The 21819-nt window shown below is 53.8% G+C and overlaps 1 protein-coding gene across 5 annotated transcripts in view; it reads left to right on the top strand.

Annotated features, from left to right (window-relative positions):
- Positions 1-21819, top strand: part of DNMT3A (DNA methyltransferase 3 alpha) — a 96465-nt gene that overhangs the window by 46541 nt on the left and 28105 nt on the right. For 4 of the 5 annotated variants that reach the window (XM_032391451.1, XM_032391450.1, XM_032391449.1 and 1 more), the window contains exons 4-6: positions 7399-7669; positions 13644-13687; positions 14141-14287. In XM_032391451.1, the coding sequence (XP_032247342.1) occupies positions 7399-7669; positions 13644-13687; positions 14141-14287 (462 nt within the window). The remainder of the gene's footprint in view (positions 1-7398; positions 7670-13643; positions 13688-14140; positions 14288-21819) is intronic. The other variant, XM_032391453.1, reaches the window with a different exon arrangement.

Genomic DNA, 21819 nt, shown 5'->3' with positions numbered 1-21819 from the left:
GCGTCCCTGCCATGGCCAGCAGCGGCACGGACTGCGTGACCTCTGAGGCTCTGCCGGGCCCCGAAGTTCTCTCCTAGAATCAGTGTCTGTCTGTCTGTCTCTCTCTGGCACACACACACGTGGTAGAGAGATCTCTGGGAGGAGGGAGGGAAGGCAGCTCCCCGCCCAAGTGGCGAGGGAAATGGTGAGACCCAGAGAGCATGCCCAGGCTTTCCAAAGTTGGCCCTCTTTGGCTTCTGATCCTACTGTCCCTTCATCCCCCTGGTGGCCCTTTTAGCTGCTCCACCAGGGAAAAGGAAATCAGAGGTCCTAGTTCCAAAGTCTTGGAGCCTGACTCCATTCACCCCAGGAAGGCTGAGCAGGGAGGCTTTGAGGACCTCTCTTGGGAGCTGGCACGGGGTGGACCTCTCCTACTCTCCCTGCCTCAAGGCCACTTCCGGCCAGTCGGATGCCGGGCTGCCAGCAGAAGGGGCTGCAGGAAGGCCTGGAGCAGAGGGGATGGGGGAGGCGTGGGCCCAGCGCCAGTGCTTGTGGGACAGGCTGTTTCCTGAAGCTGGAGTCAACCTGGGAAAATCCAGGCCTCGGTCGGGGGCTGATGGGCCTGCAGTTGCAAGGAGGGGGACTGTTGACATGGCTCCGCCGCATCCCTGCACCTCTCCCGGACTGTGTCTCCAGGAGGTGGCGCACCCCTGTGTGTCTGTGCGTGCGACTGGGTGTCTTTAATCAAGAGGCCAAGGCTGGCCGGATGCCAGGGTTCCCGGCTGGCACGGAGCTGAGTGCTGCCACGGGCCTTAAAGGCACAATGGTGGTACCGTGGGGGGGGGGGGGGGCTGCCCCACATCTGCCGGCCTCTGGGCCTCCCTCCCCAGCGCTGCGCTGGGGTGCAGCAGAGAAGGCCGCTTCCAGCCGCAGCCCCTGGCCTCCAGCACCGCAGGGGAGAGCGAGGCAGGTGCCCAGAGCCAGCCTGGGACCCTGGCTCTGACCTCCAGGGGCTGCCAGTGAGCGAGGCCGGGCGCTGGGCCTGCCCCCTCCACACCTGGGCCCAGGGGAGCCTGCACGCAGCTGGTCCCGGACAGCTGGTCCCTGTGCCCTGGCCGCCCCCAGCCGATGGGCTCCTCTGACCACACATGGCTGGGCCTTGTCTCCTTTGTATCGTTTCCCTCATCTCTTATTTGCCAGGTTTTAATTTTTTATGTGTAAATATTATTATTATTATTATAATAAAGGGCCTCTCAAAAATCACTTCCTTATTTGGAGCTTCAGCACTCTGCCCCACTTTGGGAGACCAGGCCTCACCTGGAGAGGGAGGGGTGGGAGTTCTGGGGTCTGGTCCAGACTTCCAGCAAAGGGGGAGGAGGACAGGGGCTGGGGCCTGGACAGGTTCACTGCCGAGGGTTGCTCCTCGCTTTGCCTCCGGCTTGTCCCTGCAGTGGCTGCTGCCAGGGAAACAGCCTGGCCCTGCTTAGGCACATCAAAGCCTCCTTTTCCTCCTTGGAACCCTTGGGATTTGAGGTTGGGTTTTTCCAGAGACTCAACCCAAAGAGGGAGCCAGCTTTCAAATGACTCTTTTGTACCTGGGTCATTCTGGAAGCTTTACCACTTAGAAGGTGTGTAACTTGAGGCAAGCCTTGGAGCCTTTTCCCTCAGAAAAGTGAGGGTAGCACTACACATCAGGACAAACGTGATAATTACATTTATTAATTGTAGACGCATATTTATGCCGGGTGCTGTGCTTTGTGCTGGGGAGCTGTAGGTGGAGTGGTTGGAAGGGAGATAAATAAAAAAAAAAATAAGTAAGGCAAAGCTCACAAGTCTAGGAGGGAGACACGCAGTGAATAATGAGGTGCAGCCTAAGAGCAGGAGTGCTGTAATGAGATAGGGTGTGAAAAGCTCTGTGAACAAGCCATGCCTGCAGTGGGCTGGGGGTTCGGTGACCACTGGAGCGGACTTTACCCCCACTCCTTTGCTGGGGGGCTGAGGGGCGGGGCCTAGCACAAATGCCTCCCTCCCAGGGGTGAGTGTGTGTGTAAGAGACAGGCAGACTTTCAGACGTTCCCGAGAAGACAGAAAGCAGAGTAGTGGTGACCAGGGACCAGGGGCCGGGGGGAATGGGGAGTTACTATTTAGTGGGCACAGAGTTTCAGTCTGAGGTGCCAAAAAATTCTGAAGATGGATGGTGGTGACGGTTGTACAATATGGATGTACTTAATGCCACTCAATTGTACACTTGGAAATGGTTAAAATGGTAAATATTATGTTATGTATATTTTACCACAATATTTTTTTTTAATTTAAAAAAAAATTTTTTTTGAAAAAGGTTCTTAGAGAAAGGCAGTCTCTGGTCAGTGCGCCGACCTTCAGCCCGGGGTTTTTCAACAACAGCACTATTGACATCTTGGGCCGAATAATTCTTCGTTGTGGTCACCGCCCTGTTCTAGCGTGGGTTTCAGCAGCATCCCCGACCCCTACCCACTGGAAGCCAGCAGTCTCCCCACCCCAGCGTGACCACCAGAAGTGTCTCAGACACACAGTCAAAGCAAAACTGCCTCCAGGGGAGAAGCACTGCCTTCACCAGCTTGGAAGAAGCCGCTCCCAGGGGGGAAGCCCGAGGTTGGGGTGGCAGGCAACAGAGAAGCAGGAAGCAGCTGTCCTGGGATGGAGGGCCTTGCCTGGACAGAAGGCAAAGGGCAACGAATTCTGAGGGACCCCAGGAGGTGGTGGGCAGGGTCTGAAGATCCAGAATGGGGCAAATCGGACATGGGTAGGCGCACAGAGGGCAATAGGATCAGACTTTACCCAAATCTGTTGCCCCCCCAGCCCCCCACTTCCAGGGGAGACCTCTGCTGCCCGCACCCCCCCCCCCCCCCCGCCAGCCTCACAGGTGAGAAGCAGAGGAAGTTGGAATTGTCAACTTCAGCTGCTGGTGGTGCTTCTAGAAGGACTAGGGGCTTCTGCTGCTCCCCCTCCCCCCACAGGGAAAAATGAGTATCTCAGGGTATATTGTCTCTCCTTTGAAGGCAACTGTAAAATACAAGCAAACAAAAACAGAATTTTAAACAGTTACTTTTGATGTGCAACTAAGTTGAAACTCCCTCTACTCACACTAGCAGGATGTTCTGAGTCTTAAGCGAGGCTTGGCATTCAGGAATCAGTTACGGATACTGAGCGCCCTGAGTCTAGCCTGAGAAAGCAAAGTCCCTGACTCCAGGAGTGGACAAGCCAAGGGTGATGGGGGACAGGAGGTGGCTGAGAGGTGGGGGCAGAAGGGTGCAGGCCTGGCTCTCCTAGTGGCTTCCAGGTGTGAATTAGGCTGTTCTTCTCATCAAAGATGCCCCTTTCAGGGTGCACCCAGCCCCTCTAAGAGATTTGGACAGTTGCTTCAGTCCGTTTACCTGTGGACCTCCTTCTTCCCTCTCAGTGGTTTCTTATACGTGGATTCAACCTGCTCAGTTGCCTGGGCCCCAGAGAGGGAGCCAGTGAAGGTCCACTCCTAGCTGGGGTGGGGCAGAGGGGGTGTGTGGGTCTTTTCTTTCTTTCTTCTTCTTCTTTTTTTTTTTTTTTAAGATTTTTTATTTATTTATTTGACAGAGCGAGAGAGGGAACACAAGCAGGGGGAGTGGGAGAGGGAGAAGCAGGCTTCCCGCCAATCAGGGAGCCCGGTGCGGGGCTCGATCCCAGGACCCTGGGATCACGACCTGAGCTGAAGGCAGATGCTTAATGACTGAACCACCCAGGCGCCCCTTAAGATTTCATTTTTAAGTAATCTCTATACCCAATGTGGGGCTCAAACTTACAAGCTGGAGATCATGGTCACATGCTCCACCGACTGAGCCAGCCAGTCACCCCAGGGTGGGGGGGTTCTTGAGGGGTAAGTTGGATCAAAGGCTGGCCTGGGTGGGAGTCAGCAGCTTCTCCGATCCCAGAACTTTGTCTAATACAGGGTCATCTAGAACCAGAGAGGGTGGCTCAGTTGGGAGGAGAGGAGGTGAGGCCTGGGGGGATCAGGGGGGATTTCGGCATGCTGAGCTAACCCTGGCGGGGCCTGTGCAGAGCGCTTCCCTTCCCCTCATTCGCCCACCTCTGGAAGGGGTGTGGGCCTCACGCTGCTGCAGCCTGGGGTCCTCCAGGGCCGGCCTGGGAGGGATGCTTGATGAGAGCACGTGGGGGGTCAGAGCAGGTACTCCTGGCTCTCTCTGCTATGGAGATTGCTATGGCAATCAACAGGAAGTGAGTCCCAGGGTGAGAGGAGGCCATGTGGTCCCCAGGCAGGAAGTTAGTGACAGCAGAGTTGTCTCAAGCAGCTTTGTGGGCTGGGAGCCTGCTCCAACTTGAGGTGTCTGTGGGGCAGCAAGTGGCCAGAAGGTAAAAGGACACGGCCGTGGTAAGAGCTTGACTCTGACCTGAATTCCCCAGCCCACCTCCCTGGCAGAGGCACGATCAGAGCTCTGTGATGCCCAGCACAGCTGGACATCGGGGTGGCTGTGGGGGCCTGGGCATGCCCCACTCTGCTTGGGCTGTCTAGAGGTGAGAGGATTTCTACCAGGGAGGGGCGTTCTAGGCCAGGGAACCCTGTTGGCTTGACCTGGGAGGTGGGAAAGGCCATCTCAGTCCTGGACAGAGTGTGTCCCAACACTCAGGGATGGAAGCTAAGGAGAAAGACAGGGCCTACTTGCTCACTCGCATTCCTGTGTCTGACCTCCTGGCCCTGCTGCCTTCAGCCCTCTGTGCCCAAGGCTAGGCCAACAGAGGACTTCTTGCCTCCTTCTCTTGCTCCAGCCCCCACCCCCACCCGCCGAGGACTGCACACCTTTGCAGCTTTCCCTGGGAGCTTCCCTTCCTGGAAGCAGGCCTGCTCCAGGCTGCCCCACTCAGCCAGGAAAACAGCTTAGCAAGTCCCTCTGCTCGCCCTTAGGCTGCTCTGTGTGCCTGGAACCTTGTCCAGGGAAGACTCTGGTTTTTATTTCGTTTTTTATTTATTTATTTTTGTCCCCAAGGCCCTTGTCCCTATTTGCCACCCTGGGGGTTCCTCAGCAGACAGCAGTGGGCTCAGAGTTGAGGACATAGACCTTAGAGCAGAAGCAGCCTTGGAGATTGCCGGGCTGTGTGGGAGGGAGCCCAGCGCGCTCTGAGGCTGTCAGGGTGTGCCCGAGGGGTACACCTCTTTGGAGGGAATTTGGCCTGTCTACTCACACCTAGGCAGGCCCTCCACCAGCCAGCCCATCTCTGGGACCCCGATCTATAGACATATGCAGGCGCACGGAACTGTAAGTGCACGGGGTTCATTGCAGCAAAAAGCAAATCGGCCCAAAGGCCCACTATTAGGGAACTGTTTGAATAAATTATGGAGCATCCATTCAATAGAATGTTGAGCAGCTGTGAAATAGGAGACAGATCCATATGCACGGGTATGGAGTGATGCCCACTATGCTTGTTAAGTGAAAAAGCAAGTTATAGAACACTGAGTAGCAAGACACCCTATTAGAAAAAAAAATTCTGGATCTGGCTGTGCGTGTGAATCCATGTGTGTAAACATGTAACTCACACATGATTGTAGACACGTAGAAACAAAGTCTAGAAAGGATCCTCACCAAACTGTTAATAAGGGTTTACCTATGATTTCAGAGGTGGGGGATTGAAAAAGGAGCTTTAACTTTTCACCACGACTCATTTTTGTGTCGTTTGAGGTTTTATATGTGTCTGACTTTTATAAACAGAAAAAAAAAAAAAAGACTTAGATGGAAAAAACCTCAGGGGACTAGCCTAGGGATCTCCCCTTATAGGTGGAGCAGCCGAGCGCCCTCCTGAGCAGCGCCTTGCTGGGGTGGCAGGCTAGCCACGTGTCTGCCCTTCCCAGAGGCATTCCACGGATGGAGCCGGGTGGGATTGCTGAGGGCAGCCCTGTGCCCATGGGCGTGAGCACAGGGGACGCTTGCCTCTTCCTCCGCAAGAGAGCACCTCCATTCCTCTGAGATGCTCTAGCCTACTTGCCCCCCGCAGGGCCGAGGACAGAGTGTTCCCCAGGCTCTCATGCCCTCACTCTGTCCTTACAGAGTGTGTGACCTTGAGCAATTCTCTGAGAGCCTCCTCAGGGAGGTTGAGCGGCTCTAAAGGGTGGTCATGGTGAGAAGGAGCCTTGCCCACCAGGCAGTGGCATTTACAGAGGACAGTTAGAGGATTACCCTTGATGTGAGTCTTATTACCTGGAACTGTAGCAAGTTCTGTTCTTAGACTCTTGGGGATGAAGGGATACATTTCCTTCTGGAAGGGGAACGTGAGACCACATGCCAGGGGGCGCTTACTGTGGACGCTGCAAACTGCTTGTGGGGGCTGCGGATCTCCAGGGTCAAGGTGCCGGAGAGACGGGGGGTCCAGAGCTGAAGGAAAGAACTGTGCTGGGCTTTGGGGCCCAACAGAATGCTTATTTGGGAGGCCTCCTTTGACCCTTTTGCTCCAATGCGCAGCTAGTCCCTGTTTGGGTCTGGGCCTTTAGAGGCCAAAAGGAAAGCCGGAGGGATCTGGCAAAAGTCAGATCAGCCCAAGGTTACCAGAATTGATTGGTGGCACTAGAGTTTTCGGAGGAGGGGTCCTGATTTGAAGTAGGGATAGTGTGAAGAATGTTTGTTTTTTATTTTTTTATTTTTATTTTTTTTGAAGATTTTATTTATTTATTTGAGACAGAGAGAATGAGAGAGAGAGAGAGAGCACATGAGAGGGGGGAGGGTCAGAGGGAGAAGCAGGCTCCCTGCCAAGCAGGGAGCCCGATGTGGGACTCGATCCAGGGACTCCAGGATCATGACCTGAGCCGAAGGCAGTCGCTTAACCAACTGAGCCACCCAGGCGCCCAAGAATGTTTGTTTTTTTTTTAAAAAAATCATTTATTTATTTATTTTTTTTAAGTAAGCCCAGCGTGAGGCTTGAACTCATAACCCTGAGATCAAGAGTTGCATGCTCTACCGACTGAGCCAGGCAGGCACCCCAGAATGTTTGTTTTCACTTATACATATATGTATTTCTTTCCCCACTTACGTATAGAGGAACGTTTGTTTTTAATAGGGGCTTCAGAGTAGGCTCGGAGGCCCTATGTCACCTCAGGGAGTGGGGGTGCTAGCTGCCGTGGGTCACAGCTTGGGCATTGAAACCAGGCTGGCAGACCTGCCTGCATTCTTCTGCTTCTTATGCTCGAGTCCACAAACCTGTTGACTTCAGGGAGTCAGGCCCAGAGATCCCTTAAAACTGAGAGCAGAATTGTGTGTGTATTTGCTTGCGCGGACACTTATGTGAACAAGGTTTTCTGGACAACGGGTGCATAACTTTCACCGGAACTTCAGAGGGGTTAGTGATCCAAAAGAGGCAAGGCCACTGATCTAATTGTCCCCTCCTGTTTCTTCATCTTTCCAGGTGGAAAGCAGTGACACGCCAAAGGACCCCGCAGTGACCTCCAAGTCCCCGTCCATGGCCCAGGACTCAGGCCCCTCAGAGCTGTTACCCAACGGGGACTTGGAGAAGCGGAGTGAGCCCCAGCCAGAGGAGGGGAGCCCCGCTGGAGGGCAGAAGGGCGGGGCCCCAGCAGAGGGAGAGGGTGCGGCTGAGACCCCGCCCGAAGCCTCCAGAGCCGTGGAGAATGGCTGCTGCACCCCCAAGGATGGCCGAGGAGCCCCTGCAGAAGAGAGTGAGTCCTGGGCGCAAGGGGCAGCCTCTTCTGGGATCCCCAGGATTCTCCCAAGGGTTAGAGACTGGGGGCCAGCAGGCCCCAGGAGGCACGGGAGCTGGAGGTCTACTTGCCAAGGCTGTACCCCGGAGTCTGCTGGCTGGCTGCAGCCTGCACACATGTTTTATTTGGCCCATATAGTGTTTTAAACATTTTCAAAAATTAGTTGCCAGTATTTAAAAATCAAGAAATTTCACATAAAAATCTGGAGTTTGGGCTTCTCGTGGAAAAAAAAAAAAAAGCTAGATCTGGCAACAGTGGATTTATAGGACGCCAACAGTTGCAGGACTGGGGTGATGGCTGTCCCCCTGCCCGACCCCCCCCACCCCTTCATAGGCTGGTTGTGAGCCTCAGTTTCCTTCAGCCCTCACGTGGCCTGCTTCCTCTTCTACAAGACCTGCAGCTCCCAGGGACTGCGTGTGTAGCCCCTGGCCTGGGTGCTCCAGGCAGTGGATGCCCTCGGAGCCCTGAAACCCCAGTTAGCTGCCCCAGCACAGATGTCTCGAACGCACCACAGTTCAGCTGACTCAATTCAAGTGTGGTTGTGACTGAGCAGGGTGGGGGTGGGGCGGCGAGGGGTGGCCAGTTCGCCGCCCCGGCCCAGACCCCTTCCTCCCCACACTTTCTGGTCTTGCCCTGGAGTCCTGGAAAATTGCCTACTTTTCTCTTTCAGGTTAAGCCAGTGATTTCAGGGCCAACCGAGCTGTAAACATGTTAGTAATGAGGACAACTAGCATTTGTACGGGGCTTCACAGTTTACAGAGCGCTTCCTCATATATTATCACATTTGATCCTCCCGGGGCCCTGCCAGGTTGTTTTGCATATGTGCATTTTAATTCAAAAAGTCTTCCAAGTGCGTCTGATGGAATGAGTAAATCGATTAATTGGCATAACTTATTTTGCATGGATCTAAACCCAATATTCATGCAGGATTGAGAGCATTTCCAGAAAGGAGATTTCCAAATTAAAAAATATATATATTTCATTCATTTATTATTCAACTAATATTTATGATGTTCCCATTATGTGCAAAGCGCTTTTTAAGGTACTCCGTATTCGCTGTTTTAGTTCTCCAAACAATCTTCTTCAAGAGGTATTGTTATCCTCATTTTAAGGGAGGAAAAACCTGCCGCTTAGCGAGATGAAGTGACTTGGTCAGGGCCTCCGAGCCTGTAAGTGGTAGATCCAGGATGCATTCCGTCTTGGCTTCAAAGTTGGTGTGCCCTTCTGCTGTCTCCTTTTATTCTGCAGTGGGGCTCGGGGCAGGCTAGCCCGGAACTGCCCAGGGCGTCTGGCCTCACCTGAGTGCCTTGTGGGTAGGTCCTGACACTGGGCGGGAGTGTTCAAGGGGCCGGAGTGGAGGGAAACTGAGGAGGAAAGGGAGAAGAGACCCCATCCCTCCTGCTAAGAAGACCAGGTATTCCAGAGCGGAAACTGGGAGCCCATACGTTCCACCCCCCACCATGTGCTGATTCCTGGGACCCCACCACGACTGGCAGTAAGCTGCAGTCCTTCCCGCCTGGTGGGATGGAGCCATAGTTCTAAGGCCGCTCTTAACCCTTGAGGGTTTGCTTTCACTTTGGTGTTTCCCTGTCTCCACTTCCGTTTGTTCTCCAGAGTTCCTTCTTCAGTCATTCAGTAGGTGTATATGAAACATCCATTGTGTGTGTGTGTCAGGATCCGGGCAAACCGTCATGAACAAAATCCTGGTTCTTGCCTTCAAGGACCTCAAAGTCCGCTGGAGAGACAGACGTTAATGAGAAATTCACACTGAAAGGCGTGTGATTATACAGGGAGATAGGTTCTCTAAGAGAAAATAAACACGGTTCTCTGAGGAACTGTGACCAGGGAAACCCCAGGCAGCCCGGCCTGTTCCACGGAAGTGGAAGGATGACTGGGGGTTCACCAGGTGAGGGGTGGTGTGGGAGGGAGTGAAAACAGGTACAGAGGCTCCTGGGTGGGAGGGAGCAGGGCACCCAGAGACCTGACAGAAACCAGTAAGGCTGCAGTGAGAGAGCAAGGAAGAAGGGTGTGAGAGCTGACGGGACCAGGGCAGGCCTTTGAGGACACCCTCCGGCGGGGGGGAGGGCGGGGGGCAGGTGACATGATCTGCTTTATGTTTTGAAAAAATCACTTTGCTCTCTGGTTCCCAGAGTGGAACCGAGGGGCTGGGAAGCCGGGTTAGGGGCTGCTGCAGGTGTGGTGGAGAGGAGGGCGGCTGTAATGAGGTGGCAGCAGAGGTGGAGAAGCGGACAAGCGCCAGGAACCCAAGGGGAAAGGGGAGAGATGGTGTTGAGGTGACTCCTGGGTTTGGGATTTTCCCACATCAGGGGACCTTCCTCAGAATCTTAGTGCTGAGTGTGGCAGGCCAATGCTCCAAGCCTCCCTGACCCCCCAGTAGCCTCGGAGCACTCCTGTGTTGTGTGCTGGCAGCCTCAGAGCTGGGGGGGACCCCTGAAGGCCACCATGCATTGCCTGGATGCTGAGACCGGCGAGGTGCTGCCCGGGGGCGTAGGCAGCGGTCTGCTGGAGGCTCGGCCACCTGGCCCGCAGGCAGCCACACAGAACGCGTACGCAGCTGCTTAGTTCCAAGGTGGAAGGAGACTGAGGCCCCAGGGAGGAAATGCGTTGGCCATGGTCTCCCATCCGTTCCCCTCACTCCAGGTCTCCTCTCAGGGGGCCCGATCCATCTCCCCTGAACCCCTCCCATTAGTTCCTATACAGGAAAAACGGAGGACTTTAAGGCAACATTCCTGTGCACACAGGCGCCCCAGATCCTGATAGTACAGCCAGGAGAAAGAAGGAGGAATGGGGGAGATGATGAGTCATCAGGCCAAGAGCCACCTGGATGGGCAGGTGGCGGCCTCGGGACTGCTTCTGCACTCCTAGCATTAATGCTGCCATGATCCTCATAGAAACGATGGTAATATGGCTTTCTTTTACTGAATATTGACTACGTGTTGACTGTCCTATATCCTCACTACTCAAAGTGGCCCATGGACCAACAGCGTTGCCTGGTATCACCTCTGAAGTTAGCAATGCCGAATCTCAGGCCCCACCCTAGACCTGTGGAGTCAAAATCTACATTTTAAAGAGATCCTGATTTCGATGCATATTGAAGTTTAAGAAGCCCGGCTCTTTAGTTACACGTTCTCTTGTTTAATCTTTGTGATCATGTCAGGAAGACTCTTATTGTCCCCATTTTTCAGATGGGGAGACTGAGGGTTCAGAAAGGTTAAGTTACTTACCCAAGATTATCCAACTAGTAAAGGACCCTTTTCTGCTCAGATGGAACACCCAGTATTGGGTTAGTGACTGTCCTCTGAGGCAAGCCTGGCCTTAGCCTTGTCATGGAGATTTGGGTTCCTTTTAAAGGAAATTTGGGGCGGGTCCCCTGGCTGAGTATAGGCTTAGACCGATGGGTAAGTGTTGGAAGCACCCTGGCCTCTCCTGCCCCCTGGACCTGAGATACTCTAGGGTCATGTCTGAGCCTGCCAGGGCCACCCTGGGAGGCATGCAGCCACCTGGCCCGCCTGTGACCCTGGGTCTGGGCCAGGAGCAGATGGACTGCAGAGGGAGTGTTGAGAGAGCAGCTGACCCTCCTTGACTCAGGACAAGTGCTGCATTCGGAGGCAGCCCAGTTTGTTGTTTTGCTGGGCCAGGCTGGAAAGTGTGTGTGTGTGTGTGTGTGTGTGTGTGTGTTTATGTGTGAGATATCACTCAGTGGGCATGTGCAGAATCTGTCAGGGAGAAAATTCCAGAAAGAAGCCAGTTGGAAACTGCACGAGGAAAAGCAATTCTCTGGAGGAGCATGGGGGCCAGGGAATGGGGAAGGGGAGAACAGGAAGGTAGTGGAGGGTAACGTGAACAGGCTTGGCATTCAGGAGCCCTGAAATCTGATTTCAGCTCTGTCAGTAAGTCACTTCACCCCCACCCCCAGCCTCAGTTTCCCCATTGGCAAAATCTAGGGGCTGGACAGGTGCTCCATCATCTCTATAGTTCCCTTCAACCCTGATTTTCTTTCATCCGAATGAATAGATGATTCCCCATAATGAGATGCCACGGAGGGACCCCCATAGGAAACGTTCGAGAGGTCCGAGGGACCCCTGGCCGCGGCCTGGTCCAAGGGCGGGCGCCCCCTTCTGGCAGCCCAAAGCCTCGCCGGGAGAACGAGCAGGTCTGAGAAAAGGGGTGGGGGACCCCCGGGGGCGGGAGGGGGACCCGGCTCCAGGAAGCCTGAGAAAAAGTCGGGGGAGCTGGCTGTGCTGAGCGGAAGCACGGAGGAAGAGACAGCGAGCCCGGGTGAGACATACCTTAAAAAGCCTGTCGTGTAAAGTGTTGGCGGCACCCCCGTTCCCACCGCGCGCGCGCCCACGACAGACACTGGCACGTCCGTGTCCCGTTGTTCCCCCCCCCCCCCCCCCCCGTGGCACCGGCTCGGTGCCCATGCTGGCTGCCGGGGGAGGGCGGGGCCTGCGAGCGCCGGCCCTGCCTCCCCTCCCCCGGGCTCCGGGGGCGCTGTAACCCCGGGACTGCCCCTCCCCCGGGGGCACACACGGAGAGCCCCAGGGCTTCTCTAGTGAGAGAGAGGGAAAGAAACTTCCTGTCCGGGGCCTTCAATGCTGTGTCTGGTTTCCGCCTCAGAGCCGGGAGATGAAGTAGGGGCTGTTTTTTCCGTTTGGGGCTCCCCCACCCCAACTACCATGAGCCAGCCTCAGCGACCTTCCTGCTCTGGGCCCAAGCTCAGTCCTCTTGGCTTCAGAGAAAGGAGTTCAGGGGCCCAGATGAGAGGGGGGGCTCCCCTCCCTCCCCCCCCCCCCGAAGTTCTGGAAGGCATAATTTCGCCAGCCCCACAGCCAGGGGCAGCTGGACTGCAAGGCGCGTGCTGGGCCTGGGAAGGGCATCCGGGTGAGGACCTGAGACGCCCAGGGTAGGAGCACAAGGATATTCTGGAGGTGTGTGGCTGCCCTCCTGTGTGGGGCTGGGACAGGGAGAGGACGAGACTGTCCTATAGACAGAACTTCTGGGGCCTCCTGCCCCCAGGGAAGCCTCTCCTTCTAGGAACTGGAATCCGGGCCCAGTTGAAGAGCTGCAGGGAAGAGGAGCAGGGAGATGCCTTAGGGAAAGGGATCCAAAGTAATATTTATTGAGCACCTACTATATGCCAAGTCCTGCTCCAGGCACTCGATGTTCCCAGTAACCTAAAGATTTTAGAACAGTTGGCTATATCTTGATTCAGTGACAAAACAGGCTAAGAGAGGTTACAGAGGTCACACGGAAACACCTGGAATCTTTTAGATTTTAGAATCTTTTAGTCTTTTAGAATAAAGGTTCAGAGACCTGAGACTGGGGTGGGGAATGGGGGCACAGAGGCAGGTATCAATAACAGAACCACAGTATTGAGAACTGCAGAAGGACCCTAGAAATCATCTCCAGCATCATTATTTTCCAGATAAGGATGCTGAGCCTCAGAGACAAAGTTGCTTTATCAGAGTCTTGCTGCAGTGGCCGTGTACCCCATTGCCCCCCAGGACATCTCTGCCTCACTCCATAGCAGCATGCAGCTCCCTTCCAGGGCAGGGGGAGACTGTGCCATCTAGGCCCCTCCTCTGGGAAGGGAGCTGTTCCTAGACGACCCCATTTGTGTGCCTGAGACAGAGTCAGTGGGCCAGAAACCGTGGCCCTGGCTTTCCTATCGTTCCTTCGGATTTGGGCCTCCGAACCTGCCCCAGTCCCTTCTCTGCTCTAGGCCATGCTCTGAGTCCTTGGGGCCAGCATGGTGCCTAGCACATGGTGGGCCATCAGGTTTGACACATGAACAACTGAATGGTTGGAGGACCCCTGTCCCTGTGGCAGGGACCCCAGGCACAAGGTGGGGCCTCTGAGCCACTCCCGTAACTCTGCCGACAGTCCCTTTGTTCTTCCCTCTCCACAGGCAAAGAACAGAAGGAGACCAACATCGAATCCATGAAAATGGAGGCAAGTGTTTTGCTCAACCCCCAGGGGCTCTGTGGATCCTGATTCTAGAAGAAAGCCACCTCTCTGACCAACTGTGGCGAATGTGTGTGAGGGGATTCCTGAGGTGGTCCCGTCCCCTTCTTTATATGTCCCCGTGTAAGGAGGAAAGGAGATGGGTGTGGAGGTTAGAAGCCCCCCAACAAGGCAGCCAGCTGGTCCCCGTCTGAGACCAAGCGCCTCCCCTCATGGTTCACGTCCATGTGCCCCCCTCAGCCCGTGGCTCACTTCTCCAGCCCAAATAGGGCCTTGCCCAGCACTTGCAGGGTTGACATCTCTGGCCAGGAGTCAAAGCTCCTGTGTTCTGTTCGAGGTGAGTGCCTCCTCAGTTTCCCCTCAGGAGGAGCAAACCTTGCAGTGGGACTGTCAGTGCCCATCTTAATGCCAGTCTGTCTCTCTGTCGTCTCTCTGTCCTAGGGCTCCCGGGGCCGGCTGCGGGGTGGCTTGGGCTGGGAGTCCAGCCTCCGCCAGCGGCCCATGCCGCGCCTCACCTTCCAGGCGGGGGACCCCTACTACATCAGCAAGCGCAAGCGGGACGAGTGGCTGGCACGCTGGAAAAGGGAGGTGAGGTGCCTTCTGGCCTGGGCCCCAGCCTGTCCCACAGAATTGGAAAACCAGAAGTTAGCTTCAGCCACCCTCTGGAGCTGTTGTCAGGCCCCGGCTGAGCCTCAGTTTCCCCTTCAGGTTAACCTCTTGCACTTACAGGGAACTGCTTAACTGCTAGGCAGTGACTGGTTTCTTTTTTTGTTCAACAAACGTTTATTGAGCACTTAACCGTGTACCGAGTAGCGTACTAGGCTCTGTGCATATGTAATTCCCGGCCTCGTGGAGCTGACATTCTGATGGAGGAGATAGAACAAGACAGAAAGTAAAGGAGGGGCTGAAATAGAGGATAACAGAGGCCTGCTTTAGGTGGGGGTGGTCAGGGGAGGCTTCTTGGAGGAGGTGGCATTTAAGTTAAGACCTAAAGGAACAGGAGAGCTGGCTCTGATCTGGTCGCTCCTTGGTCCTTCAGTTCTCCACTGCCTCAATGCCTCTTGCTGCTAAATCCCTCTACTAGCTAGCTTCCACCCCCCGACCCTTGCTGCTCACGGCCCCCATGGAAGGTATCTGGTGAGGAGCGGGATGGGGTAGAATGTTCTAGGCAGAGGAAACACCACAAGCAAGACCCCAGCTTGTTTGGCAAAATGAGAGACCAGTATGCCCAGTGTGAAACGAGTGAGGGAGAAAGTGGGGTCAGACAAGGCTGGGAGGTAGGCAGTGGTCCAATCACGTGGGGCTCTGCAGGTCTTGGCCAGAAGCTGGTATAATTCTGAGTACATGGAAGGTTTCTGTGCAGAGGAATGATTTGTTGTGGATTAAAGGGGCAGCAATGGAGACAGGGCAGATTCAGGACGTATTTTGGAGATAGAATCAGTAGGGCTTGCTGATGGATGGGAGGGGTGAAGGAGGGGAGGAAATGGAAGGACCCAAGGACAACTCGGAGGGGTCTCACTTGAACACCCAGTGATGGTTGTGCCATGTCCTCAGATGGGGAAGGCAGGTGGAGAAGCGGGTTTGGGACTGGTGGGAATTGCCAGTTCAGTCTGAGAGGCCGAGGTGCCTGGAGCTCGGGGGGGTAGGGAAGTCTGCGCTGCAGATGCAAAGGTGGGAGGATGTCAAGAGCAGAAGCTGGTGTTTAAGTCCAGGGAAACTGATAAGCTCATCTAGAGACAGGGAGAGAGAAGAGGCCAAGTCCCAGGATCGCATCCACAGAAACCCCACCATTTATGGGCTGTGTAGAGAGGCCTACAGGGGCTGAGAGGCATGCCCATCGCCTCTGACAACCTGGAGGTAGCCGGTGACTGTTCTAAGAGAAGCTTCCATGGGGGTGGAAGCCAGCCCATGGCAGGCTGCAGCAGGGACAGGAGGTGAGGCCGTGGAGACTGAAAGACCAAGGAGCCAGCAGCCTATCAAGCCCGATGTGAGGGGCTGCTCTCCTGTCTGATCCTCAGAGACAAGGCGGTTGACCTCTGGCACCAGGAAGTAAGCGGAAATGTTGCTGAGCTGCCGCCATCTGGGGCGTTTACCCCAGGCCTACAAAGGAAGGCGTTACATTGTGTGAGAGCTTGCTCTAGAAAAAGGTCAGAACAAGGTAGGGGTTTGGCTACTTGACTGTTTCCAGTTCCTTCGGGATCCAGGAAGGCAGAAATTTCTCTCCTGGAAGAGCCTGGAAAAGGAGCAGCCTGTCGAAGTTCCCGGAGAAGAGAGGCACTTGACCCTGAGCACAAAGTGTGGTCTTTAGGACGAAATTCAGGAGCTGGGGCTGTTCTTGCCATCTGGTCAGTTGCCCACTAATCAGTCCCTGGTGGCCAGCAGGGGGGGGGTTGCTTTTTCCTGCTCTCCCTGAGCCCGGGGGCCAGAAGCGTAGGCATGGTGACTTTTAGACCTGGAACATTTATAAGTTCTGTGGTTCTCAAACTATGCTCCCCTAAAGAAGCAGTATGGGAGCCTGCTTTCAGCTGCCATAGCAAAGGGGATCTTCTCTCAACTCGCAGGAAAAATTAAGAGAGTCGATGCATTTTATCGATGTTAAGATTCCTACTAAAATTTAAAAAGACTTTATCATGCACCTCTTGTAGTATACGCAGAAGTACAGACAGTAATGTGCTGAACAAACCCCCATGTACCTTTCACCCAGCTTCAACAATCATCAAAAGCTTTTCTAGTAAACTTTAAGTGTTTGGCATCTGCTTCCTCAGCCCCAGCCAAGAAAGGTAATCAATGAACATTATCAGAAAAACTTAAAAAGTTGATTTAATTGAAAGTGTTTGAGGTATATGTGACTTGAGATGTAGAGACCTGCCCCTGCCCCCAAAATATATTTTCTGGGGCGCCTGGCTGGCTCGGTCAGTCAAGCATGAGACTCTTGATCTCTGGGTCATGAGTTCAAGCCCCATGCTGGGTGTAGAGCTTACTTAAAAAAAAAAAAAAAGTATACTTTTTGCCAAACTGTTCCTTCCTTATTTATATTCTACGACTAAAGATGTCCGTAGAGAATTCTGTGACTGCCGGCACAGGTGTCAGAACTGCTGGTCCCCTCCCTCTCAGGCTTGGGGGGCAGGGGCCGCACTTGGGCGCTGGCCACGGGCCCGGGCTCCATTCAGGCTTCCTGCTGCCCGCCGAGGCCTGGCCCCAGTGCTGTACCCGCCCGCCTTGGGCTGGGCCAGCGGTCTCGAGGAGAGCTAGCTACAGGTAACAGCAATGTTGGGGAAACACGGGTAGCTCTCAAGACTGCCAGGTTCCCTTCAGACTAAAGAGTAGTTAACTGTCATCAGCAGAGTGGCTTACCAGAGGTAAAGAAACCCTTCCTCCTCTCGTAACCTCACCCCGTTCCCTGGCATCGACCCTTTCTTCTAACACCGCCTCCCTCGGCCTTCCTGACCTTGGCCCTGAAATTCTTTTTTTTTTTTTTTTTAAAGATTTTATTTATTTATTTGACAGAGACACAGTGAGAGAAGGAACACAAGCAGGGGGAGTGGGAGAGGGAGAAACAGGTTTCCCGCTGAGCAGAGAGCCTGATGCGGGGCTCCATCCCAGGACCCTGGGATCATGATTTGAGCTGAAGGCAGACACTTAACAACTGAGCCACCCAGGTGCCCCTTGGCCCTGAAATTCTTCCCCATTTCCTCCAACTGCATCTGCTCAGCCTCCTCCTCTGTCCCATGACAATGGCATCCCCAGATCTCTGCCTGCCACTCTTGATCCCCTTACCACTTATGTGCTCTCATAGATCCTACTACCTGCCTTCCTCCCAAAAAGACACCTCCCCTCCCAGAAGCATGGTTCCAGCTGTTTCCTAGGCAGTGTCACTTGAAGGCCCAGCCAGCACGTCCTAACCTCAGAATGCAACACCTGCTCTTTAAAACTTCCTCCAGGGCACTGTTACTGGGCGACCAGAACCCTCCATGTCTGAGCGCTGGGGGGTACTGGCAGTACCGGAAGCCTGGAGAATTCCTAGTTATCACAAGATGGGATGAGGTTTCAGGGCACCTCGGGAAGAGCATCACCCCAAGGGGCTTAGATCTCAATTCTGCCCGGATCATCCATGCATCAGCAAGAGGTGGCTTTTGGCTTTTGGCTTTTAAGGGATGAACTAGAATTTCGGGAAGAGGGAAGAAGGGCATTGCAGAAAGGTGTACAGCCTGTGCAAAGGTCCTGGGGCACAAGGCAGCATGGCCTTTTCAGCATCAGGAAGGGAAGTTGGTGGTGGGGCATAGGATGTGGGGCCTGAGGACTGTGTTGTCCTGTCTTGGGGTTTCCACCAGACCCCAGTCTGCACCTGCCCCTTTCCTGGTCCACATGCCCCACCTGTGGGGCCTGCTTCCCTCAAAATACTCCGTCAGCTAAATTTCTTTTTGCCATGACACCCTTGTCAGTCCAGTTATTGAGTGAGGTTTACTTTTGACTTTTACATCTGAGATTACCGACCTCCCCAGGCTTTCCTCCCCCAGAAAAAAATGTTTAAGAAGGTTTAGAATATCACAAAAGGAATGAAATTTAAAATAACCAGGTGAGGAAAATGAGACATTTGCTCCTTCCCTGGGGCTGAGGTGGGAACTCCGGCTGGAGGTGGGGAGGTGTTATCTTCTGTCTCTCCCATCACGGATTCCCTTCACTTCCTCACTAATCCTTTTAAGGACTAAGCTCTGCTTGAATCATGACCAGGCCCTGCTCTATAATGTACAGCGGCTCCCCATTGTCTCCCTCATGGTGCCAGAAATCCTCCGGCTGTTTCTCAAGGTGTCAACTCTTGCTGTGACTTCATCCCACCCCGCTTCACTATCATTCTCTAAGAGAAAGGTCCTCTAAGAGGGACCAGTCCCCGCTTTATATTTGACTCTTCTTTCCTCCCTGCCTCTGTTCCCACTGGGCTTTCCTTGATCTGTTCTTTGGGAGTGAGTCCACGGAGGCTCTCCGGCTCACAGGGACCTCCTTCTCTCCACCCCGTAGCCCTTACTGTCAGTATTTTTGGATTTAGCACTCCGTGATATCTCATAGGGTATTTTTCACTATTTCTTACGTGTTAATCGTGTCTTCCCCCATCATGCCCAGTCGGAGGTTGGGCAGGGGAAATAGGCTCAACAAATGGCTGTGGGTTGGCCATGCAGTTGACAGGTTGGTGAATGTGGGACACCCCCTCAGAGAGCTCAGGCCGGGGATTTCTGCCTTGAGGCCCCAAGCCCTTGGTTTCCATATGGTTTTTTCCAGAGGCGCTGACAGTGTACCTGGAGAACAGCACGGAGCCAGGGGACCTGTGTGGTTAGGTTCTCATGGATAAGGTGGGGCCTTGAGTCTTGTCCACCCTGTGCTCCTGCTGTTTCTGCTGGGCCTCTGCTGTGCTTGAGCCCAGGAGAACCTGCCCCACCCTGGTGGGCAGAGGGGCCTGGGCCCCGGCAGCAGGGAGGACAGGTGTGAGGCAATTCCTCCTTCCAGGGGAGGGCAAGGCCTAGGCTCCTCTTTCTGACAGTTAACGGAACAGAAGGACCCAAGGACTCTGGGCTTAGGAAGGGCTTCTCACATGTGGTACTTCCTTGGTTCTCGCCACTGTGAGGAAGAGGGGGTGAGGAGGGCTAGTCATCCAGCCAGAGGGGCTGTGGACTCCCCGCTGCTTATGGTTTCAGGACTCACTTGCAGCTGGGGGATGTCATGGCTCTGTCAGTAGTCTCTTCCCCCCAGCCTGATCCTAAGTTCTGTCGAGGCAAGGATACCACGTCCTGTGGATCTAGGATCTGGTCTCTTTCCTGGCTCTCCCTCTGAAGGGAGGGACTTAGGCATCCTTACACTTACGGGATGCTTCGTACACATTCAGCAGTGATGATGACAAATAATATGTGGCTCAAGGCTAGTCTCTTGTCCCCTTCCATCCCCCTCCTACATCGGGCAGCTCCCCCATCCCCTGCCTCTAGGCTGCCCTACAGGTAGCAAAACTTTCATATTCCTGAAGGGAAGGGTGCCTTTGGAGGCTAGTTCAGATGCCGCTTGGCGACTTACCAGAGGTGGGACCTTCAGCATCGCTTTTAATCTCACCGAGCCCAGGTCCCTCAGCTGTCTCTGGCCTTGGGCTATGCTGGGCGCTCCCAGGCGTGTCGCATGTCCCCGCAAGCAGCACTTGCCCGTGCTTGCTTTCTGCCTCTCCCCAACCCGAGCCTGGTAGATGCAGGCACTCTAGGCACCTCTGTCCCCAGGGCTGGCATTCAGAAGGAGCTGGGTAAAGGTGTGCTGAATGAATCAATAATTCTAATCTCAGAATTGTGTGGGTTGATAAAGTAATCCTTAATATCTAAAGCTCCTAGGGCAGGACTAGCATATAACAGGAGCCGGGTGATTTTTGAAATGATTCTAAATGACACAAGTATTACCCAAATACGTTCTTCTTGTAAGAAAAACTCATCCCTCCCCCGTGGTTTTAATTCCTCCAGCAGAGGTGCCTGATGTTAGTTTGGCGCATATACGACGTGATTTTTTTCTATCCATCTATCCAAAAAAATGTATAATTTTGCTTCACAGTTGCTTTTGTTTCTTTTCCTTTTTTACATAAATGGAACCACATTGTAGTTTCATTTTACAGCTTGGTTCTTCACTTACGATAAGTATCAATAATCTAGCCATGTAATTACGGTTCTGTCCCACCGTATGGATTACCATGATTTTACTTAACCGCCCTGAGTGGGGAGCGTTCGTGTTGGTTATAGTATTTGGCTGCTTGACTACCTGCAGCGGTGAGCATCCTTGGTCATGCCTCTTTGTGCGTCTGTGTTTCTCTAAGACAGACACCCAGGAAGAGAAATGCTAGGTCGAAGGGAATGTGTATTTTGCTTTTTGTCGGATCTGCCAAATTGCCCTCCAAAAAGGGCAACTGCCAGTTTATGCTCCCATAAACAGGGTATGAGAAGACTTCCACCTTTGCCAACATCAATGTTTTGCTAATCTAACGGGTGGGGAAAAAACGGTATCTTGTTATGATTTTAATTGGCATTTCCCAGATACTAAGTGAGGCTGGACATCTTTTCATATGGTTATGGGCCATTTGTGCTATGGCTTCTGAGCAGAGCAAATGTTGCTTCCTCTTGCTTTATAACCCTGCAGTCTCAACGGACTGCTTCCTGTCTGTCCGGGAAGAACAGCCTGTGAATGTCCAGAGGGTCATCTCCTGCTGCGCTATATTCCATTTAATAAGCAATCACTAAGCACCTACTAAGTAGGGGGCCATTGTGCTGGGGGCTTTGGGATGAATTAGGTGTGATCCCCTGGGCTTTAGTACAGGAGACATGAGAAATGGTGGCAACACAAAGTAGATCATTAAGCACTAAAACCAAATTATTAGCAAAGTATGTGGCTAGTAGTTTTAGGGTGTTCTGGCCAGTAGGCATTCCTCACTTATCCACCATATATAAATGAATGACAACCTGAATTTTTGCAGGATGGCCTCAAAAATAACATCTCCCTTCAAGGAGGTGAGGCCATTTGGGGGCAGGCATGACAAGAATACTTCACCAAAAGGCTGAGCACGTTTTTAAAGGCATGCCTGTGACAGCCTGTAATCAGAGTGACTTTCAGGGCTGGCCTTTAGCATGGGCTGTGAAATTGTCATCCTAGCGGCTCCCATGGTCTCCCAAGTGGGTGGGCCGTTTGCACACTGGAGGGTTCACTTCATCCCCGGGACACAGAGAAGAGCTCTGAGAACAACCCCAACTTTTTAGGGATGAGAAAGCAAGCAGCGGGGCTGGCCATAGTAGTGGGCGGGGTCTAGCGGGGGGGGGGGGAGGGGGCCCGCACCAACCCTGGAACCAGGCTAAAGGGGTCGGACTTGACTGAGCACCTATTTCATGCCAGACACTGTGCCAAGAGCGTTCACTTTCACCCCAGAGCTAAGTGAATTTGTGTATCGGGACCCACAAAATTGAGTCTGCTCCAGGGGCCCAGCCCAGGGCAGAAATCTAAACCTCGGTCCCTCTGTGCTTATGGGAAACACCTGTCCCCGAAACCTCACAGGCACCAATCACAGTTGTCCAGCTCAGCTTTCACGCTAGCTCACCTTACCCTAGAAATCAGGA

Source organism: Phoca vitulina, unplaced genomic scaffold (genome assembly GCF_004348235.1).
Source record: "Phoca vitulina isolate PV1807 unplaced genomic scaffold, GSC_HSeal_1.0 scaffold63, whole genome shotgun sequence".
NCBI lineage: Eukaryota > Metazoa > Chordata > Mammalia > Carnivora > Phocidae > Phoca > Phoca vitulina.
The sequence above is the reverse complement of the archived record's forward strand: the minus strand, read 5'-3'. Positions and strand labels throughout refer to the sequence as shown.